The sequence below is a fragment of the Chanos chanos genome, chromosome 3, assembly GCF_902362185.1.
Source record: "Chanos chanos chromosome 3, fChaCha1.1, whole genome shotgun sequence".
Taxonomy (NCBI): Eukaryota; Metazoa; Chordata; class Actinopteri; order Gonorynchiformes; family Chanidae; genus Chanos; species Chanos chanos.
Genome location: NC_044497.1, coordinates 5,565,871 through 5,586,257, shown reverse-complemented (window position 1 = coordinate 5,586,257; position 20,387 = coordinate 5,565,871). Strand labels below are relative to the sequence as shown.

The following is a 20,387-nucleotide window of genomic DNA, read 5'->3' as shown; positions in this document are numbered from 1 at the left end:
CTTTGAACAAAGTCCTCATTCGCAACACAAACCTATTGCATCTCACGCCTTTCGCGCACTCTACACAGTCTTGACTCTCGTCTTTCGCCTGTGCGCTGCACAGGTCGCCGAACGCAACACCCCACTGCCGCAAACTCGAAACGGTGCAGAAATGTGCTGTGCAACAGACAAAGCACAATTCAAACACAGACAAAAAAAAAAAAAAAAAAACACGATTGAGGTTCAATATAAATATGTCTGTAAGTTGGAAAGTAAGGTGCAGAACTGATTATAAATGTATTTATATCTGATGATAACAGGTGAACTCACAAGATTTGGTTATTGCAATGTAATACGTCAGAAGTCCGACAAATGAAGATTTGGTTATCCCTAGACCATATGGCTGCTACATTTCCAAATGCTGAAGAGGTTCTCACCGCCCCTCTAGTCCCGAGTGGCTCCCTCTGGTGGCCGGAGTTCGAAACTCATTTACGTTGCCTTGGTTACCACACTGACGAGGGCAGCGCACCACACAGCAACGTAATGTGAATGGATGGGGTCTCCACAATCAAACTGTTTCCTCGAGAACTACAAAAAATAGACAGATGATGCTACGCACGCTGAAACACTCTGCAGGGAGTCCTTTTTTGAAGAGGGACGTACCAATCTTCCAGACAAATTTAACTGTCAAATCTGGCGCTGCAGATTTCGGCAAGAACTGGACTGAGTCCGTGAAACAAAAACTCTTTTTTTTTTTTTTTCTCCCTCGACGACCCATACTGCGCAAACCATTTTAGCCACAAACCAAGCAGAGGTGTGAGTAGCACATGGGGGGGGGGGGGGGGGGGGGGGGTAGGAAAATGACCATGCGCAACATAGAACGAATAACTACTTTTCGAGTAGTATAAGAAACTTAAAACGGTTTAGAATAGGAGTATAACGAAGGAACGAGTTTTAACAGCTGATAGGACACGTATAAAGTTACACACTTCTAAAACTGAAGTCAGAGGAAGCTCCTCCAGAACACCAGCCACATGTGCTGAGACCTCTGTGTTTTTTTTTTCTTTTGTAACTTGGCTGACTGTAACGTGAGGTCTGGGGGGTTTAGAGCTACAGGGAGATGGCGAGAGGCCTCCATCCGCTACATAACACATAGTTAGTTGTTACTGGAATTCATTCTCCTGGTGGAGAAGAGGGGGGGTGGAGGAGGAAGACCCTCCACAGACTGGAGCAGAGGGGAGGAGAGCGGGTTGCTATGGTGAGGACTGGACACCTCCCCGGGCGGGGTCAAAGGTCGGCCGATCAGCGGACCCCCCGGCGGGTCTAGGGAAGGCGGGGCGGGGTCGAGGCCGAGCGGGTCGCCGTCGGCGACCATGGGATGGCTGACCCGGAAGCACTTCTCCTTGTGGGCTTTGAGCATGTTGGAGAAACGGAAACGCTGTCCGCACACGTCGCAGGGGTAAGGCTTCTCTCCGGTGTGCGTGCGACGATGGCGCTTCATGTTGGGCCGACTGGTGAAGCTTTTCCCACAGACTTCGCAGATGTACGGTTTCTCTCCTGCTCACAGGGGGGGGGGGAAGAAAGGCGAGGGGGGGGTTTTGCTTCAAAAAACACAGCTTTATTTTTAACAACCACTAATCTTCTCATAAAGCAATAACAAAGCATATGAAGCATATGCTAAATGTACCTTCAGTAACACAATACATTTAGGATATTACTTTAGTTCAGATTAGATTAGATTAGATTAGATTAGATCAGATTAGATTAGAATAGCAACAGAATAGACAGAATACATTTGTATATCTTGTTGTTTGGCAATTGTATCATTCATGACGCTGTGGTAAACAAAACTATAGTCTTTGAAATGGAAGTTCACAGAAGCAGTAAAGAAAACCCTCTTACCAGTGTGTGTTTTCATATGCTCATCAAAGTACTGCTTCATGTTGAAGTCCTTGCCACACCACTGACACATAAACTGCTTGTGGCCGATGTGGATGCTCATGTGGGAACGCAGTTGATACTTATACTGAAACCTCTCGCTGCAGTGCTGTCAGATCCCAGAGGACAAACACAGTGTACACACACACACACACACACACACACACACACACACACACACACACACACACACACACACACAAAACGATATACAACAGTCAATATGGACTTCAAATAGAGACAATCAAATCCTCAATGTGGAAACTCAGACGTATGTAAAACACGCAATACGCAAATCACACACCGCATGTTTTGCACGAAGAAATGGAGAAGCGACAACTCGGCCAGGTGCGCAATTCATAGCGAGCGTTTACCGTTACAGCTGGTCTTGGGTTTTATCGAACAATGGATGTTGCTAAGCGAACTCAAGGACGTATTAAATGCAGAGAACAGAGGGTTCTTTTCCATTGCCTGTTTTTTCTCTCGTAGGAAACAAAAAGAGGCTGAGGAGATACCACTAAATAACAGGACGCCTCCCTAGCCCTCCCCTGCATTCTCTGCTAACAACACTGGAACAAGACAAGCTCACAGACGCAGTCCTCTTCACACATCCATGACGCAGTTCACAAATAAATATTTCCAAATAAAGTCTTTGATTTGATAAAACGAGTGGGCATGTTTTTAGTGAACGAAACGTTAACTTGAATAAAATGCAGCTGTGGCCCGTCATGAACGGGTATTTACAGATACGTGCATATTTATGCATCCCTGACGCGTCATCGTGGTGTGAAATAAATGATGCAATGTGTTATACACAGTTTACTCAAATCTATGCATGTCTATGTGTCTAGAAAGAGAGACATACATCTCTCTCATATACACACACACACACACACACACACACACACAGAGCACACATTCATGAAACAAATATGAACTGGCTTATAAAACACGCCATACACCCCTCTGCTATTCACACAGTGCAACAATACACTGCATGGTGGATTGCACATAGCATGTTATACTGCACACTGCAGGTCGCACGTCGCGTGAACTGACCTCACACTTGAAGGGTTTTTCTCCAGAGTGTTGGAGGGAATGGACCTTCAGAGACATACTGCGTTTAAAAGACTTTCCACAGGTCTCACAGGTGAAGGGCATGTCCTTAGTGTGAGCTGCACAGAAACACAGCAAACAGTTACACATAAACAGAACCTCAGTAACAGTACAGCACTCACTCACTCAGGAAAACAGAACCATAACCACCACGGCAGAAATACCATTCCAACATAACATAATGCACTGACCTAACACTACATTTAATATACTTATCTTTTCTTTTACTCAAACAAACACGAGTACATTCTTGCATAGTTACAGTGTGTATTAAATAGCTGCCGTCTGTCAACGTGAGTGAGGGACGTGGCCGCGTGTCCCTCTGTGATGACAGTGGGGGAGGAAGTGCCGTTTGATAAGAGCTTTCCTCTCTGCTGTCAGGAGAGATTAAACAATGCTAGCTCTGTCTCTCCCTGCGTCTCCTCTGCACTGCTGGAACAAGGTCAAAGCGCCTCGCTCACACAGCTCAGAGAGACACCAAAGGACATGTCAGCACCGGGTACGTGACTTCGGCTCAGGACACAGCGTGCGAGGAACGCGGTACGTCCCGCGGCCCTCGTTCGAACGACTCGCAGTGGCGACCTACAACTGGACGCAGCTCACGCTGTTTCAGCCACGGCTACTGCTATATGTCATCGAAAACACTGCTGCCTATGCAAATGACCATTGTTAAAGAGTTAAACCGGTTAAAACCAGCTTATTTCTTGGCCATGTATTCCTAAGTACTACTGGAAAAGTAACGAATGTTTCAGTGTCACTGCAGTGGCTCCCCGTTGTTTGGCTAAATTAAGCCGCAGCGCTAAACTGATTAATCTATACAACTGTAAGGCTTGGCATTCATGGAAAACTCTAACACGCCTGTTTGCCTCTCTTTTTCCTTAAAAAAAAAACAAACAAAAAAAAAAAAACAAGGAAAGTGGAAATGAGTTGAGTAATTTGAAAAGCAAATATCTAATATTAGTGCAATGGGTCAAGCTCATTTCAACACTGCATTTTAGCGACATTTCACCCTCACTTCACTCACTCGTGTTAACAGATATCAAAATATTGAACATTACTCCACATTCCGTATCTATTTTTTTTTATTCTTCCTTTTCTTCCAGAGCTGTTAACACCCTGCACGACCAAGACTTACCGACCATGTGCTTCCTGACATGAGCCATGGTGTAAAACTTCTTCTCACAGATCTCACAGGAAAACTTTTTCTCGGCGTATCCATGGACGATCTTATTGTGCTCGTGTAAAGACCACAGCTTTTTAAAAGCTTTGTCGCAGGTCACACACTACACGGCAAAAGCACAGAGAACAGAAATAAGAACAAACAATAAACAAATCAATAATAAGACATTGCAAGAGAGAACGAGAGAGAGAGGCGAATCATTCGGGGTGAAGCGTTTAAAACAACCTTTCACCTCTTCCCTAGGCATGCACTCAAACAAACAGAACTGTTTTTGGACTTGGAAAAAGAAGAAAATCTCACAGGTCACATTCAGAGAATTAGAGCATGATTTAAATAATAATCAAATTACTTTTTCTAACTAAATTAATTAGCCACACACAGTCTAAACCGAATTAAGAGAGAGAGGGAGAGAGAGAAGAGGAAATTTTCGAGGGAAGCAATTATCTTAAGTGCTAGCTTCTGCTACCGGTGCAGGGCATAATAATGCTGGGATCCTGTCTATACTCATTTAGATAGCAAAAAAAAAAAAAAAAACGATGAAAGAGAAAAAAGGCTTTGGCAATGTGGCTTTACTGTAGAGGTCCAGCTGCTAGCGTCCCTGAGTACCTGAATACAGATTACCAGATGCCCACACTCTTTCATCACCGCTCAACGTCTGGATATAAACCAGTGAGTGTGGTGAAGAACTGTACAGAAATCAAACCTTTGTCTCAACCTGGACGAAGACTGCTTTTGACGCGGTGAGCAGTTTTAGACCAATAGCAGCGAGGGATATTTTTAACCAATGATTCGGCTCTCTGATTGTGAAAGTGATTACCAAGCACCGCATGACATTGTGTGTAATGGCTTAGACTGTGTTTAAATTTCTGCTACTCAAAGGAGAAACAACAGCAATTCCCTAAGAACGTAATTTGGACTTTAGTGTTGTTGGCCATCCCTAGCCAATTTACCTCAATTCCCAACTCATTACTGTGTGTGTGTCTGTGTGTGTGTGTAAGATTGAGTCACTAAGATATTGCGCCATAATACAATGCCTGTTTATGTAGAGAAACGTGTGTTTGTAGCATTTGGTGTTTGTCCATGTTCGTGAAGGCATACCTCTGTCAGTTGTGATGTGTGTGTGTGTGTGTGTGTGTGTGTGTGTGTACTGGTAGGCTTTTCTCACAGTTAGTCTGATGGTCCAAAAGTAGTATATTTGTGTTGTATTGTGTGTTTATGCGTGTGTGTGTGTGTGTATGTATGTGTGTGTGCAAGCAAGTGTGTGTGTGTGTACTGGTATGCTTTTCTCACAGTTAGTCTGAGGGTCCAGAAGTAGTATATTTGTGTTGAATTGTGTGCTTATGCATACATGCGTGTGTGTGTGTGCGTTCGCTATGCGTATGGTATATTTATGTGTATGTGTTTATGCGTTTATGTGTGTCTGTGTGCTACGTGTGTGGTGTATTTATGTGTATGTATAACTGTATGCTCTTCTCACAGTTAGTCTGGCGTTATCTGTGTTTATGCATGTGTGTGTTTATGTGTGTGTGTTTGCTATGCGTATGGCTTATTTATGTGTGTTTATGTGTGTGTATACCTGTATGCTTTTCTCACAGTTGGTCTGATGGTCCAGAAGTAGTATATTTGGCGTTGTACTGTGTGTTTATGCATGTGTGTGTATCTGCTAAGTGTATGGTATATTTATATGTGTTTATGTGTGTGTGTGTGTACCTGTATGCTCTTCTCACAGTTCGTCTGGTGGTGAAGAAGCAACTCGCTCTCCAGTAGGAAGCGTTTGCCACATTTGTTGCAGATCTGCATTCGGTTGTGTGTGACGTTCATGTGTTTCTCCAGGTACCAGCGGTTGTTGAACATGCGCGGGCACTTCCGACAGGGAAAGTGCTCCTTCTCCTCCAGCTTCACCTTCTGTCCTACGCCCTCCTGCTCCCTCCCCCTCTGCACCTCCCTCCTGTCGGCCAGCGCGGCGTTGCCAAGAGCGCGCCGCATGGGCACCGTCGTCCTGGAAACCACGCTGGTTCTGGTACCCCTGCGGGGTCGCTCCTCGACGGCTTGTCCAACCTCTGGAATGTTGTGGTCGTTTTCTTCTTCTTCTTCTTCTTGTTCTTCTCCTTCTCCATCCTCTTCCTCCTCTTCTTCTTCATCTTCATCCCTCTCTTCCTCGCTGCCGTTGTCCATCTCGCCCTCTTTGCGTTCGTACTCTTCGTTTCTGTCCTCGTCGCCGTTATCGTTTTCCTCGCCGTCTTCGTCTTCGGGACGCGGTGGGTTACGGCGACGATGGGTTTCCGTGGCGACTGCTTTGCCCTTGGAGCCTTTGGAAACGTTTAAGGTCTGGTTGTTGAGGTTGACCTCGACAATGATCTGCTCCCTATTAAAGGAGGTGTGTCCATCCTGTGGCCCCGCCTCCTTCACCCCATCCCCGACCTCCATTTTACACAGGTTCCTCCCTGCAGTGACAGCCACGCCCCCTCCACCCTCATCCTTTTTATAGTAGTGCTTGGCCTGAGGGGTAGGATGCAGCGACTGAGATCCAGGGTGATGGAGCTGGGGATTTGGGTGGTGCCCCACCCTTCCTGTTCCGCTGCCGTCCTCCACCCGTACCGAGAACGGGTCGTTGCCCTCCCGTGTGTACATCTTACCCATCTCCTCCTGCTTCATCTCTCTGTAAGACGCTGGCATCTCGCCCCGCCCCTCCGTGTCCGTCATCTCGGCGGTGGTTAGCGATTGGCTGTTGATGAGGTCGTGGCAGGAGCCGGCGAGGTCGGTCATCTGGAGCACGGTGGCGGCCCGAAAGACGTCGCCGACGGTGCGGCCGCTGACCAGCACTTTCGACGTGTAGATGAAGTTAAGGATCTGTTCCAGGCCCTGAGGGGTCAGCTCCTCCAAAGCCAGCTCCACGCGCTGCAGCTGCTTCTCCCGAGAGAAAAGAGTGTGGAAGAATGGGCTGTGGGCAGCCAGCACCCCCTTGTGGGCAGGGAAGGTACTGCAGTGTCGCACCAGCACGAGCTTGACGTCGCACAGGTCAGACTGAGAGAGACGTTGCTCATTCAGCCTGCCCATCAAACGGGTGAAGTGCAGAGTCACATCCTCCACCAGAGAGAACTGAGCCGATGGGTAGTCAGCAGTCTTCTCTGCTATGAGCTGCAAGGGGGGACACAACACACAAGACATAGGAAACACATCAGAGTCATTATAAAAGATATGAGGGAATACTTTATACGACTATAAATCTGTGTTCTTCCATACGCTTTGTATTACAGAACTATAAACCACAGTAGTAAAACACCTCCCAAGAATTGTTGCTTGACTGTATTCAGACCAGAGACAAAAAAAAAAAAAAAAAAATTGGAATGAGCATTTGAATGACTTGGCCTCGTTCCAACTCTCTTCAGCAGTCCCTTCCCCTGTGAGCTTGCTGCCTTAACTAACAGCGTAAATGGCAGTTTTGATGAAGGCTCTGCAAGGCACATGAATGTGATTTTTTTTTTTTTTTTGAATGTGACATCACTTCCCCTCACACTGAGTCCTGTTAGAGTTGCACAAACTTCACTGGAATAGGACGCAAGTTGCAGAACCCGTGGCAACAGCGCTGGGATGAGATCCAGTCTTTCCAATACTTCAGACACTTTACTCGAACACAGGTCTGATTACATTCCCCGCGAGCCCCTGTTTGCTGTGTTCGAGGGTTTAAATACATCAGGGTTATTACAAAGCAGTTAGGAGACGTGCACCAAGAGCAATTTACAACACTCATAACAGTGAGTCTGCAATAAACTCAGAGCGCGGAGTCATGTGCGGTCTTACAATGCCTACAGATTTAAATATCAGAACAGCATGCTACAGAGAAGGGGGGGGGGGCAGGGTGAGTTTAAAATTACAGCTTAATTCAAAATAGCGTTGAGCCAAACACTTCTTAAAGGGGGGGGGCGTCAGACAATGGGTAACTTTGAGTACTGCAGTCGGCGTCCTGGATCCCTTGTATTCTCAAGGTGGGTTTATTTTAGCAGTGGAAGGGCAAGGTTTCGATCTGGACAAGTTCTCCTCTAGAGCTGTCCACATGAGAGAGAGTCTGTGTGTGTGTGTGTGTGTGTGCGCTCATGTGAGAGAAGAGAGAGAGAGAGAGAAAGAAGCGTTCGAACGGCACATTGGTATTCTGTACCACACACAAACCATTAGCCTTTTCCTGCACCTCTCGCTGTCCTGCCTCTCTGGGGTCATCATTATGCAGAAGACAAAACACGGGCGGATAAACAATTAGGAGAAGCAGAGAGAGCAAATACCAGCCCTCCGAACAATTATGTGAATTCATTACTCCGGCTTTTTTAAAAGCAAGTCTCTGAGTCGTACAAGTGTAAATTGGAGGTTTTTCTTATTCGTCTTCACTGGAATTCATTCCTATACTTGTAGCAGACACAGAATCCAACTGCCTCTGATAGCAATTCTCTTTCTCTCTCTCTCTCTCTCTCTCTCTCTCTCTCTCTCTGACAACAAAGATCCGTTTCTGACAACGTGACAGAGACGTTTAAGCCTCTGAAGTTTTCTGAGCATTCTTTTCCTCAGAAACACAACCTCACCATCATTATTTTATTCTTTTATTTTTTTTTATGAAACAGCAGAGAACAGATATCTGGCCTATCTGCAAAAAGTCAAAAAGAATTTTTTCATTTTTTTTTTTTTTTTCCATTAAAAAAAAAGTTTGGCTGAAGACTATTGATGTCTGCCCTTGGTCTGTAGTGTAAGAACTTGTTTAAGAACTTGTGAGAACACTATTTTTTTGGAAATCAATGACAAGTCTTTGCATTTTAAGGCTGGCAAATTGATTCTTATCTGCCGTTAACCTTGAGAGATGTGACTGCTCTAAGATTTCAATTACAGTTTTATCTCATGCTATATCCCCCCCCCCCCCCCCCCTTTTTTTTTTTTTTTTTAAAGAGTTTTATGCCTCTGTTTTGTACTTTTAGCAGCTCAAAGACTGCATTATCATTGAGAAAGATTGAAACAGACGTAGCCCAAGGGCACAGGCTAAAGCAGCCAAACTAAAACCCTCTGAAAGTTAAAATTAAAAAACTTTTCTTCATTACGTTCGGCTCTGCTCACATGGACGGAAGAGCCATTACGTTTTTTTTTTTTTCACTTGAACTGGTCGCTGTCGTCACGATATCCCACATTACAGAGGGATATTTTTTATTACAATAGTCTGCCTATCTGGCCATCCATTCATCCATCCATCCACCCACCCACCCATCCATCCATCCATCCTCCAAAAAAGGTGGTGCTGCGGTGGGTGTCTTAACCACGTCCATAAATGCCTCCACACACCACCATTCCACAGTAGCTTTTATTCAAGTTCTTCACTGTGAAGTCTAATGCAATTCTTAATCTCAGAACTCAAGGCAGGCGACGGAGAAGCCAAACGCGCATTGTGTATGAGGAGTTTGTTTGTCTCTTCATCTGAATTCAAATGTCAGGTTGAGGCAATGCGCGTTCAGTAACATCGATAATATTTTACCTCCAACCGCAAGCGCAGTCAAGGGCTCCCTATCAATTATGTATGAGAGCAAGAGCCCAAACAAGCACACAGTGGTAACGGACATCCTCTGCCCCTGGCTTTCATTTCAAACAGGGCTCAGAAGAGCTTCCCTGTCTTGGCTTTTATCCGTTAGGCTGCGGAACCATCTCCACTGTGCAAACAGCTGCTTCATCGCTTTCTTTTTGATTGCGTTATAAACAGCCCTAGTTTAAAATGAAACCTGACAAACATTTAAGTTTACAGAGTCTCGAACGGCGTTGTGGGAATTTTCGACTGAAAATTTCCACCAGCGGCTCTGTTTAGGAACGCTGTCACTTCAGACCGGCAAACGAAATTCCAAATGATTCAAGGCCTACCTGCCAATGAGTAGCGCATAACCAAAATCCAACATGTCATATACAGTCAATGAATTCAATCACAGTGTGCACAAGCTTTATTCTCCCAGTCTCCCTCTTTAACTGTGACTACCACTGAGTGGCCTGCCAGCAGGGATGGTATGCTCTTGGCAGACGACCTGCACCCCGAAGCCAAGGAGAGAGAGAGAGAGAGAGAGAGAGAGAGAGAAGCACAGTTTAACAGAGGAGGAATGAGACCCCCCCTCCCCCACCCCCCCCTCCGCCACTCTTAAAAACTGACTTTCAACTTGTGAATGTGTCGACTTTCCCTGTCCGAACAAGGCTGGCCCAAACCTGCTGAAGTTTACCACAGCAATAAAGAAAGTTCATTACCATAGTCGCTGTCGACTCCAAGGATGTGTCCCTGAAGGCTGTCCACGTTTTAATGCCTCACTTTTTTTACTGTGGGAATGTAGACAGTTAAAAGTCAGAGGCAGAGGAATCTCTCCCCCCGCCCCCCCCCCCCCCCCCCCCCCCCCCCCCCCCCCCCCCCCCCCCCCCCGGGTGTCATCTCCCCAAAACGTGTAACCCTTTCAAAGCATTTCCACTGATCTCCCGACTTAAACTTCCTACCAAAACGGGGAGTACACTGCGGCTTGACTTTGTCTTGCAGCACCGCTAAGGAATTCAGGGGAGGTTTGGCTGAACGCGATGTAGCAAACAATCCGACAGTTAGGCATATCCCAGGCTCACCCCCACAACCGCACTGCTGGAAGCTGAGGATCCAATGTCGTAAAAAGATCGAGAACTAGAGGAGTGTACGGTAACTTACAGATTCTGAGACTCATGTTTTGCCAGCTAATGGCGATGGTGATGGCTGGGGTGTGTGTGTGTGTGTGTGTGTGTGTGTGTGAGGGAAAGGGGGGGGGGGGGTTAGTTCATTCCTGAGATTTTTCAGTTGCTATCACAGACAGACTTGCTCATTCTTTCCCATGCATCATGTGTGACATTAATCATTATAAATAGCGTCTTCTGACTAATGCACAGAACATTAACTACAAACAAAGGGAAGCCACAGACTCAGTAGTGCACAGTTAAAGTCAAGATGGAGTAACAGTGATAAAAAGAACACATTCCCCCTCAGTGGAGAGCGATATCGCAGCGAACTAGGAGCAGTACTCATTTAGTACCATTAAAATCCTAATTACTCCGTTGCATTCAAAGAAGAGCTTAGGCCATCTCAGCTGAATAGACTTGGTATTCTGTGAATGGTCATTGTTCCGGTATAGTGCAAACGTCTCTAAATGTAACTGACTCCTACTCCACTAGAGAGCCAATTAAACTGGCTTCACCCTTACTGACTATTCGTTAGGGCGCAGTTCGGTAACTCTGGATGAAAGAAGAGGGGAGACCCCCTCCCACCCCCCTCCGCCCCCCGACATTTCTGCCTGCTCAGCACCGTCCTGGACTGACGGACGGCTCTGGACAGGAGTCCTGTAGTGTTTTGAGTGGCAAATAGAAGAAGCAGAGCAGGCACCGTGTCAGTGCGAATCTCCCTCAGTGAGGGGGGAGGAGCCTGGCCCTGGCCCGATTGTCCGGCACTGATCGGAACACGCAGACATGAAGGACTGAATCATCAGAAAAAGGGGGGGGGGAGAAATACACTCGCAGAACAGGATTTAAAGAAGGGATTTTGAAGGAAAAATGCAAGGGGAAAAAGTGTTAACTTAGACAGCGTTCTACTCTTCAGGGTATTTTTTTTTTTCAGTTTGTTTTGTTTGTTTGTCCATTTGTTTTGGTTGTTTGTTCATTTGTTTTGGTTGTTTTTAACAGTGTTAGCGCAACATGCTCGTAATGTTTCACAGTTAGCAAAAAGAGCATACTGAACCCGTCTTAAAACATCCAGCGGCTATGTGAAAAACACAGAGCTCGGAGGAAGAATTCCTCGACTTTCTGTGAGTGTATATTTAACCTTCTCACCAAATTTAAAGGACTAAATGTCAGACAGGTCAGTGAAATAGGAGCTGTCATAACAGTAAGGGGCGCTAACTCTAGTACTGTAACACACTTCCCAGACTTTGACTTCTCCAAAAATATGTAAAACAGGTCCTCAGAAAACAGACACACCCTCTCAGTACCTGTCCCCTAAAAGATTGAAGCTAAGTGGACAGGATGAGGCTTCCTCTTTTCTCTTTTTGTTCCCCTCAAATCGTTTTCAGCCCCAAAACACGTCAGATTTCAAGATAAAACACCTGTTTGTTGGCTGTCCGTAAGAGACTGAATCCAACAGAATCACATCATGGTTAAACAGCTGAAGGTCTCCCTACCGGCCTCTATATGTTTCCTTTCGCCCAAAGCTTGACATCTGATTGGCTGTTCTGTCGGGCTGTGAATGAGAGACACAGACTTAAAGCAGAAGAGCGTGACCTTGGCAAAGGTATCTGATCAGTCAGAGAAAGACAGCTCAAAAGGCCTAATGCCCAGAGAGTCTATTTTACTTCAACGGAGAGTGCAGAGGGAAAACTGATGGCTTGCACTGATGGAAAGGTTTTCAATACTGTCTTAGTGAACTCTGGCCAGTATAATCTAGTGAACCCAGTTAAAGTGCTGGTGCTGAAATTGAACAAAACGAGCTTTATGAGACAAAACAGAACAAATTTCTTTTTTTTTTTCTTCCCTCCCTTCTCAAGCCGCTCTTAAAATTAAAAAGCCAACAAAACACGGATCAGTGTCTCGAGCCAAATGTTCCATCCCAACGTTCTGTCAGATACAGTGCTACGTGGGGCGTGATTTGGTGAAAACTGAAAGTTGATAATTGGGAAATATCAAAGCCCATTCCTCCATGGTTCTAAGCTCTCGGCTGTGGGTGACCGCAGAGTTTTCTCTGAGGAGAGAGAGAGAGGGATCCCTCTGTTAAAGAGAGACGATTCAGAGAGACCCTATCTCAGTCTGAGCTCTGGAGCAGTGGGCAGACAATCTCTCTCCTCTGCTGCAGGAATCGTCCTGTGTACTCAATGCCCGCCCCCCCCACCCCCCCGGAAACAAGTTACTCACCAAGGTGAACGTCAACCCTCAGAGGACGGAGAGAGGGAGAGAGAGAGAAAGGGCAAGGAAGACAGACAGCTTGAATAGATCGGTGTGTGGTTGTGTGTGTGTGTGTGTGTGTGTGTTCATGCGTATGCTCCCCTCCCTTTCCGATCCAAACAGGATATATGCCCAGTTTTGACCTTGACTGAGAGAGCACAGAGTAACAGAATGACTTCTTCAAGAGGAACGACGATTACTAAGCTGACTGTGTGTGTGTGTGTGTGTGTGTGTGTAAACGGCAGTGAGGTATGTGACCATGTTTATGAGTCATATTTTAGTATGTGCATGTGTGTCCTGTATGTGAGTGCTTGTGTGTCCGTGTACTATCTGTAACTGTGTTTACAAGCTGTATTTTAGTTAGTGTGTGTTTGCACACGGTATTTAAGTGTGTGTGTGTGTGTGTGTGTGTGTATGCAGTTGAGAGCTGTGTTTTAGCATGCATCCGTGTGTGCTGTATTTAAGTGTGAGTGTGCCGGTAGGTGAGAGTGTGCCCTGGCATATTTAAATTATTCATGCTGTGTATGTGTGTGTCCCTGGGCTGGCAGATGCTTTACACATGTACTGTGAGAGAGAGAGAGAGAGAGAGAGAGAGAGAGAGACAGAACGTTTGGAGAGACAGACAGAGGGAATTTTAAACTAATACAACTACAAAAAAGATTTTTTTAAAAAAAAAAGCATTATCCTTCCTGCAAATGTTATATATCCCAGTTACTCACATCCTAATATTTCTTTCTGCTGACACCAACTGAAATTAAATCTATGTTAACAAGCTGCTTTTTTTTTTTTTTTTTTAACTTCATCTCAATCTTAGAGAACTGAATTGTGGCCATCCAATAGTTTGCTGTTTCCCAAGGGCACGAAAATGACGCAACACACATGTAAAATATCTGTGTCATCTCTCTCTCTCTTCTGAGGACCGGCCTTGATAAACAGATTTCAATTTTTAACCCTCTAGCAGCTGTTTAACCCAACAATTAAAACACAAATCTGTTAGGAAGACACTGAACTCTGTGTCACTCACCGGTTAGACGGTTTTAGTAAAGCAGCGAAGCACTGTTTGAGTTGTTTGAGTTAATGGTACACACTCTCTCTGCCCAGCAAAGACTGCAAACGGAACTCCTCAACAGCAAGGACTGCGAAATAAAATTCACAGAAATTAGGTCTGTGTGTTAACGTGTTTATATTTATCTCATTTCCTAAAAAGGGCAAGACTACAATCAGCTACCGGGATCTATCAAAATTTCATCGTACTGCCGATTATTATAATCATTACTTTTCATTGCTGTGTTAAAAATTCAATATCGCTGTTAGGAGAAAAATGGGGAGCTTGGACGAGATATACATTTTATGAATTCTGGACGAGCCCTTTTCACTTTCATTTTGGCTCTGTTACGGATCTCTAACGAGATCATAACACTACACACCGGCCCTGCGGATTGGGCGACTGATAGCAGGAAGCATTTCTCCTCATTTTCATCTATATGTTAATGAAAGCAGGTGGAGACCAGTCCTATTGCTGTAGCTGAGATATTACCCATCCACTGGTGCATGGAATTACTACATACAAATAAAACCAAGATTCCACCTATTATGCTTCAGCCCCCCTGACAAAAAAAAAAAAGAAAAAAAAAAGATTATATATATATATATTGATATAATATAATATAGATTCAGACAGTAACATCCTAAACAGGTCTTTACAGAAGCAGATTTGACGCCCATTTTCTGATGATAAATTGAGACATTAATGGTTGTGGGACCAAGCACGCTGGACCGGGCCAAAATCCATATTTAAAGAAAGACTTTGCCCAGCCTTCGTCATCTCGCTGACCATGTCATTAGCAACCCTCTGTGTTCTTAAAAGGACACAAATGGTTTTTTTTTTTTTTTTTTTTTAATCGGCTTGGAAGCACATGGAAACACGACCAACATAAACACAATAAAACTTTTTTTTAAAAAACTGAGTAAGTACAGGGCATCTGGTCAGATGTTTTCTATCTATGGCAAAACTCTGGTCCGGTGCAGATTTTTTCCCAGAGTTTCTTAGGGAAAGGACTCTCAAGGACTCTCGGGGCCCGTGTACAGCAGTCTGTGCCTGAGCTGTGAGGACCAGAGCCAGGGGGAGGGAGCTCCCGGCAGAAGGAGCGCTGTTGAGGGGAGACTGTCCTCTTTGCCTTACACCTTTCTCCCCCCCCCCCCCCCCACCTCTCTATCTCTCTCTCTCTCTCTCTCTCTCTCTCTCTCTCTCTCTCTCTCTCCCTCTCCCTCTCTGCCAGGATGTCCCTGCCTGCTCTGGTGAACTATGTAAAGAGAGAGAGCTGAGTCAGGACATCTGAGCCAAAATGAACGCTGTGGCAATCTGGCCCCACCTAAGCATATTAAACATAAACACATTTGTCACAGATCCATGATAAACACACACACACATGCAAGCACACACACGCACCCAGGCACGCACGCCCGTCAAGGTGCTCCAGTGCCAAGAGGAGACGTTGACCAAGCTATACCAAGACACACACACACACACACCTTCTGTTACATAAAGACTGAACTCAAATTAAAACACGGTCAAAAAGGAGACAGAGGGAAGATCTGACGTTAAGGGCTAAACGGAGGCTGAAAAGCGCGGGGGCAGTCAGACACGGTGCCCTGGATGTGACTGGATGTCTTTAATGACTCTGTAGACCCGGCTCTGAGCATTATCTCAGCTCAACAAGGATAGATGGAAAAGTCTAAGTGAGAGTTTAAAATCGTCTTTTACTTAAATCTCTCTACATGGCCCAAATTGTTTTGGAAGCCCACGGTACACTTTGGGAAAGCAAAAAAAAAAAAAAAGAAGCCAAAATTATCTAAATTAACATCTGACAAATCTGAACAGGCTTCAGCAGGGCTGGTGTCTGATAAAAAAAAAAAAAGAAAACTCAAAACAAACGGATGAAACGGCACTGGCCAGTGCCCTTCATTTCTGGTTGTTTTAAAATAGTATCACTTTAATTTGTCTGGTGGCATTCTGCACTTTACAGAAGATTCTGGGAAAGAAATAAAACAACTTTATGTAAGTGACATCCTATATGTTATATTTTATACATCTTATCGCATGCTGTAACTTTACAGTGACACGCTTTCAACACTTAAGCTTCCATATTCCAATGATTTCACACTCTTCGGGCAAAAATAAATCGGCAGAGAAACACATTGAAGCGAGGCCTTGCTTGCTTAAAGCCTATAAAATAACACAATCCATGTATACAGTGTTCTTTTTTACCCATATGTTATGGTCAGAGAGCGCTGCTTGCAGACGCTATAAAGAAAGGCACAGCTAAAACACAGTGAAGGCTTATATAAGCCATGCTGATTGACCTTGAGTTCTGTGAAGCTCTTCCTGTCTGATTAATCTAAGAGACATAAACTAGCAGCACCTTTGGTCTGTGTTTCCAGGGAGAGCAGACAACCCACGGGGCCACAGACGTCTCCTGGAGTTTGTTGCTTAGAGGAAAAATGGTTACACTTGTCAGAAGGACTAAAGTGACCCCTCCACTACAGAACGGAGAGATGGCAAGGCCTCAAAGTCAGAGCTGGGCAGAAATAAATGTTCTGAACAGCATGTTACATAAAGCCCTCAGCATATAGCAATTGCTGGTCTTTTCCATTACCAGACAAAAATGGATGCTGGAATCTGGGTGACTAATGTACAATGTCTGTTACTATCAGCAACCCACATCAAAAAAAACAGTCCTGATCAAAAATATGACAGATCTTGACTTCTTTTTCCTTGAGGGTTTTCATTTCAGATTTTTGGGGCTCCAGAATCAGTGGGGAACAATGAATAAATGGATTGTGCGCTCTTATTCTTAAACATCATTAAACTTTAAACCGCTCTATTAGCGTTAAACTGGTGTTAATTCCGGTCTTCACTATGCCGGTCTTCATTTGGAATTCACAATATGAGCATCTATGAGGTTTTAATAATTGTTTGAACTTCGTTCTCTGGCATGGACAGAGGCGCGGAGCGGATCTTCATTACAACGGTCCCCTAGTGAAAATCGTTCAAAAGCAAGACTCGTGGGCTGCATTTATTAAAAAGAATTATCTGAGATCAGAGTTTAGGATTAAAAGAATTTATCTACTCATTTAAGCGTGTTACGGCAGCACAGCTAATGCACACCCTAAACCCTCCAAAGGGACAGGCCTATCACATTCTCTGTTAATTTGCGTCCATACCACATTAATGTAGGTTAGGTGATTAACGCGGATTTATTTTCCTAAATTTTTTCTTTCTTTTTTTTTAGCGCAACATCTGAGAAATATCAAATCATCCATAGGTCGAAGGCTATTGGGAGAATACCACGGCATCACGCACCAGTACCAGCACCAGCACCGGCACCAGTAGTGACCTGACCCACATACTAACGCAGGGATCCAGACGTCAACAGCCCAGCACAGAGATTACTCCCCAACTGCCTCCACAGCACATGTTTTCAAAATGAAGCATCCCTAAATGACCCTAGAGTAGCGCCTGCCCCCCTTTAAAGCCATCCTTTAAAGAGTCTCTCTCTCTCTCTCATATATTTTTCATCATTCCTTTCAAAGGCCTGTAAAATATAATCTTATTCAGTGACACACACTGAAACCTTGCCCCTACCTACCTACAGAATATGGATTGCATTATAAACGAAACTGTCACATTATGAAACATGTCCAGTGGAGAATAGAACTTCTCTGACCAATCACAAAGCACAGGAACCGTAGGAATTCTAGAGTTAGAGCCAAGAGTTTATATAAAGTCAAGATGGACATCTGTAATTCCTCTGTCAACAAATCCGTCCGTTAGATCACAGCCAGGAACCACCGTCTCCATCCCCCTACAAAGGTAAACTGGGAAGGTTCTGACCGTCGAGTTTATTAGTACACAAAACCATAGCGACGGCAGTGGGCTACGGATTAAGGCTGTTTGAGGACAGATGTTTTCGCCAGTGCACCCCCCCCCCCCCCTTTGAGTAAATACCTCTTAGAGGGTAAAAACACAACAAAACATATTAAAACAAGTCAAGTCTGATCTTTCGCAACACAATATAACAGTATAAAACAAAATGAAATTCAGGAAGAATTTTTTTTTTTACAGGCGTATGAAATTGCATTAACTAATTCATTTTCAGACTAATTCGGGTGCAGTTAAAATATATTAGTTTGGTTCCAGAGCTCAAAAAATCTGCCATTAAAAGCCGGTTTAATTAGATAATTACGATAATCAGATTTTCAGGGACTCAAGAATAATGGAAAAGTTGATAATTTCACGAGAGTGCAATCCGAAGCATATGTGTGAATTGCAGGGAACAGCCAAATCCTACAACGATGTCGTTTAAGGTCATCTTTAGACGAAGTTGAGAGGAAGACAACAGCGACATACACTTGCTCTGGCTATAAAACTGCCAACATCACTTCTTGCGGCGAGAGAAAATTACGAATGAGCATTTTAGTAATTCACTTTCCCAACTACGTTAAACAAACTTGCTTGATGGTATGTTCATATTTTTTTGCGCTCTTCTAGTTCAACATGCGCACCACTCTCCACAAAATTGCACCAGTCACGACCCGATCTTGCTGAAGCACCGTGATATGCGAGAATTTAACTCTTTCTTTGCAACAATGTTGCTATTGTGGCCATTGCATTCTTGTAATCCATCCAATTTTCGCGTCTCTGACGGCGCTCCATGCAAGTTGCAAACTTAATTACAGGGCAATTGCGTAGCTGACATTTCTGTTATATGATGCAAAATTGAGTTACAACTATCAAGAAGCAACTAAGTTTCATCGGCCTAGCTAAGTAAATTAATTTTTGGAACAGATCAAGAAGAGACATAAAATAAACAAAATATCTGTTTTCTACTGTACCATTTTGATCCAACGTTAACCGATGCGAAGGAGCTCCAGGATAACTCCATTTCTGTCGGACTTCCGCTCGCCATTAAATTGTACGTTGTATTTTCACATATTTTTTTTTTCAGCTTTTCCCCTGTCCGAAGTCTTTTTGCGCCGTGCTAGCCCCTCAGACAGACAAAAATGCAGAGGCTGCTTTTGCAGAAGGAGTAGGCGATTGGAGCGCGGGGATCATATGGGCTTTTTGTCAGAAGTTTTAAAGGGACATTGCACTGTATTCAATTTAGATCTGCGCTCAATTTAATAGAGAGGTCAACTGCACGCAACTGTATTGTTTACTTAGTGAGTAATCCTGTGGGCCAAAAGTGCCTGACCCTCTTCCTTCGCTTTTTTCTTCTTCTTCTTTTTTTTGCATAGGCTGTGAACTCACAGACGAAGAGGGCAGAGTCAGAAGGTGAAGGTCACAAAAGTCTCTTAAATTGAATTTGTCTGGCGATGATAATCTTGAGAATATTTACATGTTCGTTCAGTTATAGCTTCTGTAGCTAACGTTAGACGTGCCCACATCGAATGCTGATGTTATCGCCGCTGAGATTAAGGTCTTGCAGGTGTGGGGGTGTCGTTGTCACTGCATACCTGCTTGTCTAAAATAAGTTTAGAACATTATTTGTGCTATTTAAAAAAACATGTCGCAAGTACTACTTTGAAGGCTAGCCAGTGAACATTGCAGAATATGACTGGTAATTGAGTAATAAAATCTTTTTTTTTTTTTTTTCTTAGGTTCCTATCTCTAAATTGCTTGATGTGCACATTTCAGATTGCTGTAAAAAGAAAATTACCTGATGAAGGGACAGCCTATTCCTCTTTCAAATTAAAAAATGATAAAGAGTATAACTTGATTTGGGATTTGTTTCCCCACTCAGCGTTGCTGCTGATCACAGATTCAACATGTAGCTCTGTTCAGAGTGACTCAAGCAGATGTAGATGGCGCCAAAAGACTACTTTCATCATTCCGCAAACCACGGTTCCCCAAATCCGAAGTCCTGGTGGGTTTTGAGCGCCCCCCCCCCCCCCTTTATCCTCGCCTTAAAGTTAGTGCTTGTATTTTTTTTTTTTTTTAAACCTGGGAAACAGGTGTGTATATACAGTAGTCAGTAGATGGCAATCAGCAGGATTTCATCCCTCAAGGATTTTGGGGAATCCTGATGTTAACCATCAACTGTTATTAACTTTATTAACTGCTGCTATTGTTCTCTAAATGAAGAGCCCCCCCCCCCTTCCCAAAAAAAACCCCTTTGTGTCAAGTTGTTTATTTGTTAATATCAATAAGCAGCAACAAAGCCATATG

The 20,387-nt window shown here is 44.3% G+C and overlaps 1 protein-coding gene across 1 annotated transcript; it reads right to left on the bottom strand.

Annotated features, from left to right (window-relative positions):
• Positions 1-843: 843 nt before the first annotated feature.
• On the bottom strand, positions 844-19,192 carry zbtb47b (zinc finger and BTB domain containing 47b). Its single transcript, XM_030769596.1, has 6 exons — positions 19,055-19,192; positions 5,924-7,351; positions 4,169-4,316; positions 2,977-3,092; positions 1,882-2,026; positions 844-1,536 (listed from the first exon to the last, which is right to left on the bottom strand). Exons 1-6 carry the CDS (start codon positions 19,055-19,057, stop codon positions 1,136-1,138), a joined length of 2,241 nt encoding a protein of 746 aa, XP_030625456.1. The 5' UTR covers positions 19,058-19,192; the 3' UTR covers positions 844-1,135.
• Between the last annotated feature and the right edge of the window lie 1,195 nt (positions 19,193-20,387).

What these genes read in the sequence shown, in the direction of transcription:
- zbtb47b (XM_030769596.1), bottom strand. An exon ending in TGTCAGGAAGCACATGGTCG is followed by an intron (nt 3,093 to 4,168) that starts GTAAGTCTTGGT and finishes GTTTCTGTGCAG; the next exon opens with CTCACACTAAGGACATGCCC. An exon ending in AAAAACCCTTCAAGTGTGAG is followed by an intron (nt 2,027 to 2,976) that starts GTCAGTTCACGC and finishes GGGATCTGACAG; the next exon opens with CACTGCAGCGAGAGGTTTCA.